This window comes from Chanodichthys erythropterus, chromosome 19 (genome assembly GCF_024489055.1).
Source record: "Chanodichthys erythropterus isolate Z2021 chromosome 19, ASM2448905v1, whole genome shotgun sequence".
NCBI lineage: Eukaryota > Metazoa > Chordata > Actinopteri > Cypriniformes > Xenocyprididae > Chanodichthys > Chanodichthys erythropterus.
The window spans coordinates 23,083,585-23,099,241 of NC_090239.1; the positions used below are offsets into that span (position 1 = coordinate 23,083,585).

General features: G+C 34.9%; 1 protein-coding gene across 5 annotated transcripts in view; it reads right to left on the reverse strand.

Annotated features, from left to right (window-relative positions):
* Window positions 1-15,657, reverse strand: part of mprip (myosin phosphatase Rho interacting protein) — a 63,019-nt gene that overhangs the window by 1,805 nt on the left and 45,557 nt on the right. Inside the window, exons 16-24 of one of the 5 annotated variants that reach the window (XM_067370165.1) lie at window positions 12,659-15,190; window positions 7,205-7,352; window positions 6,405-6,522; window positions 5,812-5,971; window positions 4,251-4,361; window positions 4,078-4,164; window positions 2,248-2,410; window positions 2,079-2,164; window positions 509-577 (exon numbers count right to left, since the gene is read on the reverse strand). In XM_067370165.1, coding sequence (XP_067226266.1) covers window positions 545-577; window positions 2,079-2,164; window positions 2,248-2,410; window positions 4,078-4,164; window positions 4,251-4,361; window positions 5,812-5,971; window positions 6,405-6,522; window positions 7,205-7,352; window positions 12,659-15,190 — 3,438 coding nt within the window. In that variant the 3' untranslated portion in view covers window positions 509-544. Of the gene's footprint in view, window positions 1-508; window positions 578-637; window positions 704-2,078; window positions 2,165-2,247; window positions 2,411-4,077; window positions 4,165-4,250; window positions 4,362-5,811; window positions 5,972-6,404; window positions 6,523-7,204; window positions 7,353-12,658; window positions 15,191-15,657 lie in introns of those variants that run through there. The other 4 variants (XM_067370166.1, XM_067370164.1, XM_067370167.1 and 1 more) reach the window with 4 other exon arrangements.

Consider the following 15,657-nt stretch of genomic DNA (forward strand, 5'->3'; position numbering starts at 1 on the left):
ATTACTATAAATATATTAAAAATAAAATAAATAAGAAAAGATGATTAAAATAAATAAAAAATAGATTAAAATTCAAAATTGAGAATTGAAATAAAAGAATTTAAAATAAAAGAATTAAAATAGATTAAAATGAATAATAAAAGTTAAATTAAATTAATAAAAAAAGATTAAAAATAAATAAAAAGAGATTAAAACACATTTTATATAAAGGAATAAAATAAATATAAAATATTATATTATATTTAAAATGATTATAAAAGTTAAAACAGATTAAAATATATAATTTAAATATATTTTAATATAACTAAATAAATATAGAAATGTATATATAAACAATACACTATAGAACTATAGTGAGTAAAAAAATACAATCTCTTTTTTTACAGTATAAATTGGGTCTTTATACATGAATATGTATAGCTCCCTCGCATGAGGATGATCATATCGGCATCTAAAGATTGAAAAGCCCTGATCTGAAGCACGTTCAGTCCCTTCCAAGGGCATTTACCTAAAATCAGAAGTCAAAAGGTCTTCGGTTTATTCTTTAGCTGTCCCAGGACATGTCACGACTCACAGACTGGGAACAGAGGGGAAAAACGGAGGAAATAAACACACACACACACACACACACACACGGCACTGTGTGTTAGAGAGGGGAATGTGCAAAAGTCATGTGTCTTACCGCTACCTACCAGGCTTTCTCCTGCGCAACAAAACACAAAGAGTTCAGTTTCCCACCGTTTACAGCAGAACTGGCTAAACTTACAGAGAAGAAGATCTTATGCTGCTGCTTAAAGGAAATGAGGTGTTGGCCTGCAGGGGGCAGTGTGAGCGAACTCAGGGGTTTTCAAACCGGGGCCCGGGACCACGAGGAAGTGCTAGAGGGTCCGTGCAACAGATGTACATACATAAATAAATAAATAAATAATAAAAAATAAATAATAAAAGGAAGGCTAAGTAAAATACAAATTTGATATAAATTAATACAAATAATGCATTTTAAATTAAAAATAATATAGATGAAAATTTAAATTTGATATAAGATTAAAATGAATAAAGTTGAAAATTAATAAATAAATATTAGATTACATTTATTAAAATATAATATTAAATAAATATTAAAATACATTTATATTAATAAAATAATTTAACTATACAATGTATAATAAAATATGAAAATAAATAAGAAAAGATTCAAATAAATAAATACATTAAAATAAAAATATATTATAAAGGATAAAAGAATAAAAAAATAAATATTAGATTAAAATAATTTTATATTAATAAATGAATAAAATAAATGCTAAAATGAATTAGTTAAATTAAAAATTTATAAGAAAAATATGAAAAATAAAAACAGATTAAATTAATACAAATAAATATTTGATTAAAAATAAATAAAATAGATAAATACAAATTTGATATAAAAAAATAATACAATTTAAAATAAAATAAAAATGTGATAATGAATAATATAAATAAAATTAGATTAAAATACAAATTTGGTATAAATGAATCAAATAAATAAAAATAGATTACAATGAATTAAAAGATTCAAATAAATAGTGGATCCTTGGAAAAGATGTAAAAAAGTAAAAATAATTAGATTTTGAAAAATTGATTAAAATAAATACTAAAAAGATTAAAATAAATAAAAATGGACTAAAATACAAATTGATATAAATTCTTAAAATAAATTTTTGATTAAAATAAAAATGTGTTATTAATAAACGAATAAAATAAATAGATTAAAATGAATTATATAAGTTAAATAAATGGATTGAAATAAAAAAAAAAATTTCAACTTTTATAATTATTTTTTATTTATTTTAATCTATTTTTTTAACTAATATAATTCATTTTAGATTAAAATACTGAATTAAAATAAACAAATATAGTAGAGAGCTATAATATTTTAAATATTAAAATATGTTTTACAGTATAAATGAGGTCTTCAGATATTGGGATGGGCGTCCCTCACAGGATCATCTGAAGGCTTGAAAACCCCTGAGCGAACTATAACTCACTACCGTAACTAATCTTGCCAGGTGCAGTGCTGAACGTGTCTGGAAACTCACCTTTGACCTCATGGTGCGCTCCGAGCGCTTGGCTGCCGCAGCCGCCATCTTTAAAATGTCAGGATTGCTCTTGGACTTCATGATATCTGAAAGGAAGGACAGCCAGCCGGTTCATAACATGCATGCCAGCGTGTTTCAGTGGGCGTGGATGCAGCGGCGAGGGCCGTACCGTAACCGCCGCGCTCCACGTCCTCCAGCGTGGGCTCACCCAGTGCATCATGGGCCTGCTGCAGCTGCTCACGCAGTCGGCCCAGATCCCGCTCCGCTTTGGCCCGTACGATGCTCAGCTCCGTGTAGATGTCCTTGTATTTATCGGTTGCATATTTTTTATCCTGTGAGGAGACGAGGAGCAGGTGATTATTCTTAATCTTCAAATTTAAGAACAAAAATATCTTGAATGGTGTAACAAAAGTCTTCATTTTAACTGAGGGACAGAAAACAGATTGAATTTATTGCCATATCAGCTACAGAAATGTGCGGCTTTAAGTAGTAAAGCACTGGCGTTTCAAAATTAGAGTCCTGGTGCATTTTGGGCTTATAATTAAAAGTCCTGCGTTTTTTGGGTTATTATTTGGATTTTTGGTCATTTCTGACATTTAATTCAAACTCTTTCTGGGCCGCCCATCACAGGAAGGAAACATTATTCAACATTTAGTATATAGATTTTAATAGTATCAGCACAATAATCTGTTTACTGCCTTTATTTGAAAAATTCATTTAATAAATAAATAAAAAAATAAATAAAAAAAATTGAGTAAAATAAAAATGTGTTAATAAATAATTATATATATATATATATATATATACACACACACACACACACATATACATATATAAATATATATACACACACACAAATATTTTTATAAAAATGTATAAAAAATATATAAAAATTCAAATAAATAGTGGGTCTTTGGAAAATATATTAAATATATATATTAAAAATAAATAAGATTAAATAGATTAAAATACATCAACACTAAAAAGATTAAAATAGAAATGGACTAAAATACAAATTTGAAATAAATTAAAATAAATTTGATTAAAATAAAAATGTTAATAAATACAAATATAAAAAATACACACAAATATTTTAATAAAAAGATATAAAATATATATAAAATCTTTGGTCTTTGGAAAATATGTTAAAAAAGTACAAATAAATAATAAGATTAAATAGATTAAAATAAAAAAAAATGGACTAAAATACAAATTTTATATGAATTAAAATGAAAATAAATTACATTAAAATAAAAATGTGTTAATAAATAATATAAATAAAATTAAATTAAAATACAAATAAAAAATTAGATTACAATGAACTATATATATATATATACACACACACACACACACACACACACACATATATATTTATAAAAATATATATTAAATATATATTAATATATATATATATATATATATATATATATATATATATATATATATATATATATATATATATATATATATATATATATATATATATTAAAAAAATCAAATAAATAGTGGGTCTTTGGAAAATATGTAAAAAAAAGTAAAAATAAATAATAAGATTAAATAGATTAAAATAAAATAAATCAACACTAAAAAGATTAAAATACATAAAAATGGACTAAAATGCAAAATTTATATACATTTAATTAAAATAAAAATGTGTTATTAAATCAATAAAAAACAGATTAACATGAATTATATACATTAAATAAAATAAATAAAAATATTTTTTCAACTTTTATAATTCATTTTAATCTATTTTATACATATTATCCCATCAGCAAAATCCAATATCAATCAACCTCTAATTTAAAAGCACTGATATATCAGTACATAAACCAATTTAATACACGTGTACATTGAATAAAGCGTGTCTTGAGTATTAATTTGAGACTGCTGTTCTGTATGCTATTCATTTTATTTTTGCGGGTCTTAAAAGTCTTTTAAATGTGATTTTAAGTCACTGCTGAATGCATAAATGTAAATAAATGCAAACACTCACTCTTTGGGCAGTTTGCAGCTCATCTTTTAAAGAGTTGATCTCCTGCTTCAGATACTGCACTTCTGACTCCTTCACCCTCAACATCACCTGTGAACACAAGCAGGACGATGAGGATTTCATTCCTAAGATAGATGCTGTGGAAAAAGTCCTATATGTAAAGGGCAGCAGATGACCTCCAGCTCATACAGCTCCTTCCCCTGCATGACACCGCCAGCGTCTCCGCCGTCCTCGCTCGCCATCGAGCGCATCTTCGTGATCTCAGCTGCCAGACGATTGTTTAGCTCCTTCACAACACACAAAACAGCTTTTAGATACAGAAATAGTTCAAAAGGAGTGCATTTATTTGCTTTAACCCTTATAGGGTCTTTGGGGTCTTTTTAGACCCCAAACAACGTTTGCTCAAATAAAAAAAAATGTTCTCTTTGTCCAAATGACATGAAACGTCTAGATCTACAAATAAAAGAAAATAACTGGAGTAATATCTTGTTTATGTTAGTGTAGAAAAAAAAAGAAGTCACAGTCAGGGTCTTTGGGGTCTCCAGGCAACAAAATGTAATTTTGTAACAAAATAATTGTTTTTAAAAAAACAAATGTAATTTTACTCTGTTTATTAATGTTTTTACTTCATATTTGTGTAGTTTTTGGAGGATTTATCATATCTTTTAAATTTATATAAATAAATAAATATTTTTTTTAAATAGGTTTTTATACAAAAACAGCTTTTTATGTAAAATTCACTTTATAAAAGACGCACATTTCTAACTTTCATTCATGGGGATCACATGGATAATCTGACATGGTTTAGTGTGAGATTTTTGCCCATCGTTTGGAAAATGCGGTTTTAAAAGTAAAAAATGATCACTTTTACCAGTAGATGGCAGCGGAGCTCCACTATTTGCTGTTTGACTGACTGAAAGACATCTTTTCACAAGTATTTTCAGCTGGATTCATATCTAAATATTATGAAATCACAATTATAAAAATAAAAGCTGCTTTTTGTCAAAGTTTAGTATTTTTGTAATAAAAAAAAAAAAGTTTTTCAATATTGTTACATTGTGACGAGACCACACTTAGAAAAAGGACAAAATTCATCCTCAAAATCAACATTTAAAAAAAAAATAAAAATTCAGTAGAAAAAAAATAATGCTAATCTTTGAAAAATAAATAAATAAATAAAAATTTTATTGTCATAATTGTGATTTCATAATATTTAAATATGAATCCAGCTGAAAACACTTGTGAAAAGAGTCTTTCAGTCAGTCAAATAGCAAATAGTGGAGCTCTGCTGCCATCTACTGGATAAAGTGATAATTTTTTACTTTTAAAACCGCATTTTCCAAAAGATGGACAAAAATCTCACACTAAACCATGTCAGGTTATCCATGTTATCCCCATGAATGAAAGTTAGAAATGTGCGTCTTTTTTGTAAAGTGAATTTTACATAAAAAACAATTTAAAAAATATATATTTAAATTTATTTATATAAATTAAAAAAAATATGATAAATCCTCCAAAAACTGCACAAATGTGGAGTAAAAACATTAATAAACATAGTAAAATTACATTTGTTTAAAAAACGAAACAATTATTTTGTTACAAAATTACATTTTGTCGCCTGCTATCTCTGGAGACCCCGAAGACCCTGAGTGTGCTTCCCAAACGAAGACCGCACAAGGGTTAAGGTCATCAGGGTTGAGCAATATGACCAGCACAGGCCCTACAGGTCACGGTTACCTGGTTGTGCGCATTGAGTTCCTGGTTCTCCCGTTGGCACTGTCTGAGCGCCTGCCTCTCGGCCTCCAGCGCTTGGGCCAGATGAGCGTTTTCCAAGCACTTTTGAGAATACTGCTCCGACAACACCTCGATCTCCCTCTGGTATGACATCAGCTCCTCCCTACAACACAAACACACATTTCTCTTTTCAGTTTGTAGTGATGATAAAAGAGCAAGGCCTTAAAGTCTAGACAGAGGCACAGCCAAGAGCCTGAGGACAGATTATGTGCATGCAGACAAAGAAAGAAACCAGATTTGGCATCTTGGCTGTGTTGCCCCAGGATACACTTGGCAGTGGAAGCGGTCATGCAGTCAAGCTTTGGGCACTTAAACCCTTTATCCACTCCAATTAATGCAGTATGCAAAAGTTTTAATTGCTTAATCGCAGATTTAACAGTGAAATTAGAAGTAATGCATGAGTATAAAGCGGGAGGCGTGGCATCGTAAAATCGCTTCATACACTCAAAAGCACTAAAATCTGAAGAGACAGGTTCTTTATTCCTCAAAAGAATGCAAAGGTGTGGCTGAAACCGCATAAAGGAACAACAACTGACTCGTGCTGTTTGCGGATTTCCTCGATGTCTGCATTTTCAGTGTTGTTGTTGGCCTTGCGCGCTTTCTCCAACTCCCTCTCCAGCTCCGTCCGATGTGCGTTCTTCATCGCTTCGATAGCTGATCAAATACAAATATCAAAAATGCTGCGTGTTAGTCTTAAAATCAAATATTGGCACAAAAAATGCTTCCATAGGACATGAGGAACATATTCAACTTTCTGTCCTATTCAGCGTTGTGTATACGGGCCATTCTACAGAATTGGTATAAACTGCTGTCCCACAACCAAACAACACATTTAAAAAGCATTTAAGTATTCAAATTATTCTGTTATCTATTGAATCCCACAGTAATATTTAAAATATCAGTAAGATTAAAGGGTTAGTTCACCCAAAAATGAAAATAATGTCATTAATTACTCTCCCTCATGTCTTTCCACACCCGTAAGACCTTCAATTAAGATATTTTTGATGAAATCCGATGGCCTGAGCAATGACATTTCCTCTCTCAAGATCCATTAATGTACTAAAAACATATTTAAATCAGTTCATGTGAGTACAGTGGTTCAATATTCATATTATAAACCCACAAGAATATTTTTGGTGCGCCAAAACCACAAAATAAAGACTTTTATAGTGATGGCCGATTTCAAAACACTGCTTCAGGAAGCTTCGGAGCGTTATGAATCTTTTGTGTCGAATCATGATTCAGATCGCGTGTCAAACTGCTGAAATCAACCGGTCACAAAAGATTCATAACGCTCCGAAGCTTCTTGCTCCTGCCCCGTTTCATCCTTACTAACCAGAGATTGTGGCCGCGGTCTCCTCTGCCAGCAGTCTCTCCTTCTCTTCCTGCAGTTTCTCCAGTTCCCGCTGGTGCTTTTTCTGCAGCTCATCTATTACCTTCTGGTGAGACTCTTCCATGGCAGCGAAGCCTCGCTCACACGTAGCCTGTGGGGAAATGTAGGAAGCAGCATTTAGCGCACCTTCGTTTGGATCGACTCGAGTCCACTTCTATTCCATCTGACAGGGACAACACTAACACAGACGACAGACATTTGCGATGTGTGGACAGAACGGCGTCCACACAACGCCAGATATTAATAACCTACGATGACATTAAGGGACACAGAGGCCAGTGAGAGATGGCTTTGGAAAAGTAACATAAATACACATACTGTGTGTTCAAACAGCGATCCCAAAAGATTGGACACTTTAGCCAGACTTGAATGCACGAATGTCATTGGATCAGATACAAAATTTCAAATGAAGAGCAATTTAATTTAAAAATGACATAAACACACTTTATATGCAAGCTTGTTTCCGACGGAGAATAAAAAAAATAACTGCAACTTTTTAAACTCATTTTATTTTATTTTATTTATATCTTGCAATTCTTCTCAGAATTAAAGGGATAGTTCACCCAAAAGAGAAAATGTACCATCATATTGTTCCAAACCTGTTTCTTTCTTCTGTTGAACATAAAATAAAGTTGGTAACCAGACAGTTGACATTGACTTCCATAGTATTTTTTTCCAACTATGGAAGTCAATGGCTAACGTCAACCGTCTGGTTAGTCACCTTTATTTATATAGTGTGTTTATTTATTTATTTTTTACAATACAGATTCAAAGCAGCTTTACAGTGAAAGCAGGAAAATTATGCAACAAAGTTTTGGATGAACTATCCCTTTAAGAGGAAAAAAAAAACTCTTAAAGCAATTGCGATACAAACTCAGAATTGTGGGATACAATCACAATTGTGGGATACAAACTCAGTTGCGATATATAAACTAGCAATTATGAGGAAAAATATCAGAATTGTGAGATATATACTCAGAATCGCAATATATAAACTCAGAATCACGACAAAAACTCAGAATCATTGCAATTAAAAACTCAATCGCGAGACACAACTCAGAACTGCGATACAAACTCGGAACTGCGAACTCGGAATTGCAAGATATCAACTCAATCTCGATAATTCAGAATTGTGAGTTACAAACTCATCATTGCAATTAAAAACTTGCGAGATACCAACTCAAAATTGCAATATAATTTCAGAAACGCGACAAAAACTCAGAATCATTGCAATTAGAAACTCTGAATTGTGAGATACAAACTCGGAACTGCGAACTCGGAATAGCGAGATATCAACTCAGAATCGTGAGTTACAAACTCAGAATCACTGCAATTAAAAACTTGCAAGATACAAACTCAGAACTGCGATAAAAACTCGGAACTGTGATAATTCGGAATTGCGAGATACCAACTCAAAATTGCTATTTAATTTCAGAAATGCAACAATCTCAGAATCATTGCAATTAGAAACTCTGAATCGTGAAATACAAACTCGGAACTGCGATACAAACTCGGAATCGCAAGATACAATCTCAGAATTGTAATATAATCACAGAAACACAACAAAAACTCAATCATTGCAATTAAATACTCTGAATCGCAAGATAGAAACTCAGAACAGCGATACAAACTCGGAACTGCGAACTTGGAACAGCGAGATATCACTCAAAATCGCGATAACTCAGAATCATGAGTTACAAACTCAGAATTGCGATATAATCTCAGAAACACGACAAAAACTCAGAATCATTGCAATTAAAAACTCGCGAGATACAAACTCAGAACTGTGATAAATACTCGGAATTGCGAGATACCAACTCAAAATTGCGATATAATCTCAGAAACGTGACAAACTCAGAATCATTGCAATTAGAAACTCTGAATCGTGAGATAGAAACTCAGAACTGCGATACAAACTCGTGATACAATCTCAGAATTGTGATATAATCTCAGAAACACGACAAAAACTCAGTGACTGCAATTAAAAACTCACGAGTTACAAACTTGGAACTGCGATTAGGGCTGTGACAGTGGCAAATTTTTACTACCGCGGTGGTAAATCACCATTTTGATGGACAGGATCGTAAAAAAAAAAAAAATCCATCATAGTCAATAATTACCCGTCATTTGAATTTTTATATTTTAATAAGACATTTAATAGCTTCTGATTTCGTCCACATTTTCATTTTTATTCACGAACTTACAGGATAAGCAAATAGGAATAGCTATGCATTTATTTATATTATGAAAAGAAAGTTAAAGACTGCGTCACTTCTCAGTTTTCATCTTGAACACTTGTAACGGATTGTGAGTGAATGCGATCATCCTTTCCTCTTTACTACACAGAACGAAATAAACATGAATTAAAATAAAAAAATATGTTGAAAGATACAGTAGCTTACCGAAATCTGTATCACGTCAGTTCAATCAGTGTCGCAAACAATGTCACGTAACGTTATACCTCAGAAAAGCCATTTGTTGACCATAAACTTAGCAAGAAAAATAACAAAACTTAATTAAGCATGCATAAGTAACTTTATTATTATAAAACTGACTTAAACTGGGTGCTCGTCTTTATGTAATCAAGCGCATCATTTTCATTTTATTCTGGAGACTGAACTCACGCTCTGCTGCCACACTGGAGCGCACTCACCACCTACTGGACGGGGTGGGAATTACAGTTACAAGCTACATAATCTGTCAAAATGACGGACAGCTGAGTTTTTCCGTCACTTCTAAAAAAAATGCGGTTGTCATGCCCACCGTCACAGCCCTAACTGTGATATAAACTCAGAACTGTGATACAAACTCAGAACTGCGATACAAACTCAGAACTGCGATATAAACTCAGAACTGCGATATAAACTCAGAACTGCGATACAAACTGAGAACTGCGATACAAACTCAGAACTGCGATACAAACTCAGAACTGCGATACAAACTCAGAACTGCGATACAAACTCAGAACTGCGATACAAACTCAGAACTGCGATATAAACTCAGAACTGCGATATAAACTCAGAACTGCGATATAAACTCAGAACTGCGATATAAACTCAGAACTGCGATACAAACTGAGAACTGCGATACAAACTCAGAACTGCGATACAAACTCAGAACTGCGATATAAACTCAGAACTGCGATATAAACTCAGAACTGCGATACAAACTCAGAACTGCGATACAAACTGAGAACTGCGATACAAACTCAGAACTGCGATATAAACTCAGAACTGCGATATAAACTCAGAACTGCGATATAAACTCAGAACTGCGATACAAACTCAGAACTGCGATACAAACTCAGAACTGCGATATAAACTCAGAACTGCGATATAAACTCAGAACTGCGATACAAACTCAGAACTGCGATATAAACTCAGAACTGCGATATAAACTCAGAACTGCGATACTGAGAGATATTAACTCGGAATTGCGAGATATTAACTCAAAATTGAAATTACTCAATCGAGAGTTACAAACTTAGAATTACGATATAATCTCAGAAACTAGACAAAAACTCAGAATCATTGCAATTACAAACTTGCGAGATACAAACTCAGAACAGCGATACAAACTCGGAATCGCGAGATACCAGCTCAAAATTGCGATAAACTTGCAGTTTATAACTTGCAATCACGAGATATCAAAAAGTTTGAATTGTGAAAAAGTTGCAATTACCTTTCTCAGTTTTTATATTCAATGGCAGAAACAAGCTTCCGTACACTATGCAAAACGCTTGATTTGTGATTAAGCAGTCAATATACTGTTCGAACTTGAGATGAAAAGTATTTGAACATGTGGTTGTCAAACACTGGAGATAGTTAATATGATTCTCTACATCTGTGAGAACGGACTTCACAGATGCACTAAAATCACCTTGACACCAATTGATTAAATGTCACTGCAAAAATGGCTCAGAAAAACACTAGCATTTGTTCATTTGAGATTTCAACTTCTAATGCAATGAAATTCAAACATTTGTGGCTTAAATGTCCAAGTATATTTTGGGGCACTATATATGGTCTTGTCTGTTGACATGACGTGTTTTGATTCTAATTTCCCTGGGACCACATCTGAAAAACAACTGGAATGTTCAAATCTAAAATTTAAAAAAAAATGCAGCATTTCTATATACGTACTATTTCCCATTAGTGTAAATAGGATTACAGCTACGATTCATCAACATGTAGTTTAATTTCAGTACAAGAGATTTCAATGCTTTTCCGTCCATGCAAACCCAACGCACTTCCGCTGTCTATTCAACGGCCCTGATCTCCGTACTCAAGTCCAGCTCTGATCAGACGAGCGTATGAAGCAGTTGTTTTTGCAGGATTAAGGTCCCGGGACACGACCCATCTCCTGAACCAACTCTTCCTGTCTCCATATCACAACCGCACCTGCACTTGTTTATTCACCAGCCTCTCTTGGTGGAAAATCTCATTTCCTTTTTCGACAAACAGCATCACGTACTGATGACAAATTTAGCATGACTGAGTTGTGCAATTATAAATTTAATGTCTTTAACGAATCAAATCAATCTTTTTAATACAAATTTAGATAGAAATATAAATTTCAAGTACTTTGACAACTGCGCCAATGCCAATTCCAGTTATGAGGTTATGAAACTAGTGTAAAATGATCTAGTCAGGAACAGACTCTAGTTCTTGTCTTTAAAGCCAAAATAATAGAAAACTACAGCAATTATTGCTGGTTTGTATGTTTTTAATCAGCAACCGAGTGACAAAAAAACTAGTTGTTGGAAATTTTCAATAGCCAGATGGTGCAACAAAGCAATACTGTAGTTTATGTAATTTATCAAATAAAATAAAATAAATCTGATTTATTATAATGCAACTTAATTCTATCTATCCTCAGAGTCAATTCTTTCACAAAAACTCTCAGTTATTGTCATGCATTATTTATTATTAATCAGATTAAAGCAGCTGGCATCAAAGGTGAGCAGCAATTTATGCAAAGAACTAGACTTGCAAAAAGCACTGGCTGTTAATCAAGCAAAGAGCTTAAAAGTGAAAACAAGTTCAGAACCAAGTCTACCAGTTTTCAGAATTCGCTGACGTAAAGAGTATGCACTTATGCATTCTCCGATACATCTGACGAACTGATTCTTAATTGCTCTCCATTGGGTTCAACTGGGTTTCTTCAAATGAGAGAATTGTGCGCACATAATCGTATTTCCCCCGGCTCATCCACACTCCTAAGCGTACATGCACACCTACGGTTAACAGCCATGCATCACTGGTGATAGATATTAGGCTAGACCAAAGCACCACAAAGCGGGGTTAGTATGAGAAAAGGAAGGGAAAGGGTTAGGTTTAAGGTTGCCACATGAAGTTATTACAGACGGAGAACAGCAAGGACATGGAACTCCTTGACCTTTAGGTTTTCCAAGTCTTTCTCGTATTTCAGACGCAGCAATGTTGCATCCCCATCACGCTCTTGCCGATTCATTTCCTCAGTCAATTCGGACACCCGGGACACAAGCTTTTGGATCCGTACTTTGAGGGAAGTCGAGCTTGGCTCGCCATCCCCTCCAGGTTCTTCATCAACAGGTCCGACGGCATCCGTAAGCTCTTCCATCTCTCGATTGAAGCGGGATTGTAAGTTATTACACTCCATCTCGTGCTTCTTCTTGAGGTTCTCCATGCACACTGTCAGGGAGTCGATCTCTTTCACGTTCTCCTCGGATCTCAGCTTCAGAGTCTCAGCAGCCTTGGCCACTTCCCCTCTCAGCTTCTCTGCTTCTTGCTCGTACACCTCCTTTAATTCACGCAGCTCCTTTTTATGCTTAGCCATTGAGTCCTGAAGCTGTATGGCCTTGTCCAGAGAGTCGATCGGTTCTCCTTCGATCTGAATGTGGGTGACTGCCATCAAGTCTCCACTGTGGACCTCGACTGACGCAACCTGCTTCTCCTCAAGTTCAGACTGAAGTTGTGCTCTCAAAGAAGCACAATTTGCACATGCAGACAGGTCTAACCGTTTCATCTCTGGGAAGATCTGCAGAACTACAGAGTACATGGACGTTACGTCCATTATGGCCTCACGAATGTACTCGGACCAGCATCTTTGAGTATCGCAGCTCGAAAGAGCCAAAGCCAACGACTGTAGCTGCTCATTTGTTCGTTCCCCAAGAACCGAAGCGGTCTGATTCAATAACGCCACTTTCTTCTCAACGACTTCAGCGAGACTCTTCAAAACGCAGGGATTGGTGGCATCATCAAACCAGCGATTCAAAATATTTGATTTCATCGTCTCTTCACTCCATTTTCCAGTGCTTTCATCTGTGCAAGTTGCACGTTCTTGGAGGTTGGAGATATTATTCATAAGAAGCAGCATTTTATTATCCACTAGCATACGCTCAATGACGTTTCTTGCATCTTCAAGGGTTTGCTCTTTCTGACCGTCCTCTAAACCACCTAAAACTTCACGTAGAATCCTTCTCTCGAACATCAATCCTGTCTGATTCTCATCCAAAATGTTGCTGGTGCTGGACAAATCCCATTCTGTAGTCGCCTTACTGCCAATTACCAACATGTCAAGTACATGATTAAGAGACTTCGACTTCCTCTTGAACTCTTCCACGACCTTCTCAATTACATCTTCATTTGTGACTGATTCTTCTCTCTGCATCAACTCTTGGCATCCAACACTTTCTGTTTCTGTTTCACTACCAAACGTTCCTGCCTTCGGTTTCAACATTCGCGAATCTTCAAGCATCTGACTAAACATCCTTGTGGTCTCTTCGTGTTTTGTAAGGAGCTCCGTATTCTGGTGCTGAAGTTCTCGACAGACCTGCTCAGCATTTTGAAGCTTCTTCTCCTTCTCTGAAAGCTCGGACTGAAGGACCTCCAATTGGCGCTTGAGTTCGTCTTTCTCCAAATCGAACTCTTTATCGCCTTCGCTTTCTGCCATCTGAAATCCAAGACCCCTAAGAGTGGCTTCTTTTAATTGCAATCTTTTCTCTGTATCTTTCAAATTATTACCAAGCGTCTCCAATTTCACAAGAGCCTCTTGCAGCTTCTGTGATTTTTCACTGAGTTCTCGCTCGTACACATTTTTATAAGCGTTGTCTTCCTGCTCCCGGTTCACGTTGGCTTGCATGTATTGCTGACTGCTATGCAGTCTACAAAGCTCAGCTTTCAGCCTGTCTATTTCTCGATCCGCTTCTCTCAACTGGTTAACGATTTCCTGATAGCGCTGGTTCAAAGCTACGTTTTCATTCGCAAGCAACTCCACCTGCTGCGACAGATCTCTGCTGGTCATTTCAGGATGGTCTTCTCTATAGCAACCTGATGCACACGGATTCTCCGTTTTCTGCATCTGGACTCTTCCCAACATGTCCTCCATGTTGACCAACCGAGCTTCATAGTCTCGGATACAGTCTCCAGCCCTTTCCAAGCTTTTCCTCATTGTCTCATTCTCAATTTCCTGTTGGTTCTTGAGGCTTTCCAACAGTTTCTGGCATTGCATCATTTCGCCTACTGACCTACTGTGCTCACTTCCTTCCTGTCCTTGAAGAGATTCTACCCAAACGTATTCACTATGCGAGTGCATGAGCTTTATCAGCTCCCTCAACGTCAGAGGCTCACTTGCGTCTATCAAGCCCTCGAGCTCTCTAATCTTTCCCTCACTATCCTGAAGCGTGAAACTGACCGTTTTTTGAACAGAGTTTGAGGGACAGACCTCTGAGGTGGCAGTTTTTTTGGTGTCAGAAAGGCAAGGTTCCTTTGTGGGCCAGTGTGAGAGAGAAAGGCCAAGCTGTGCCTGCATGTTGCGCTTTTTCAGTTCTTGCAGCTGCAGGAGCTCTTTGGTTTCCTGGTACTTCTTTGTTAAGCTCTGAGCTTGAGAACTAACCAGTTCAGTCCTCTTCATCTGGGGCTCTGTCTCAAGACTCAAAGGGGACTCCAGCTTGGAAAAGGGGACCAGACAGTTGGTTAACAGTCAGCATTGGTGAATTTCTAGATTATTAAATCAACAATTATCCATAATTTTTGATGCAAATGTACTATACATTACAACATCTCTATTAAGGTTAAAATCATTCAGCTTCATTCATGGAATGATGTATATTAGAACGCTAGAAAAAAAAATTAATGGCAAAAGGTTAGTAAATCGAAACAATGCATGCATATTAAGAGGTTAAAGAGTTGTTTCATGGGGTAAGTGACGCAAAATTAGTGCTAGGTAAGAATGCCAGAACAGTTACATGCCATCCAGTTAAAAGCCTGCAGTACTTTTGAGGAACAATTTAACCTAGTGAACAACCACTACTGTCTGTTTATGGCAAACCTTTGGATTCAATGAATCCATTAAAGACACCATAGCTGGTGGAGTGAAAATGTGTCCTGGACAGAAAATAGAGCATCACCTTTTAT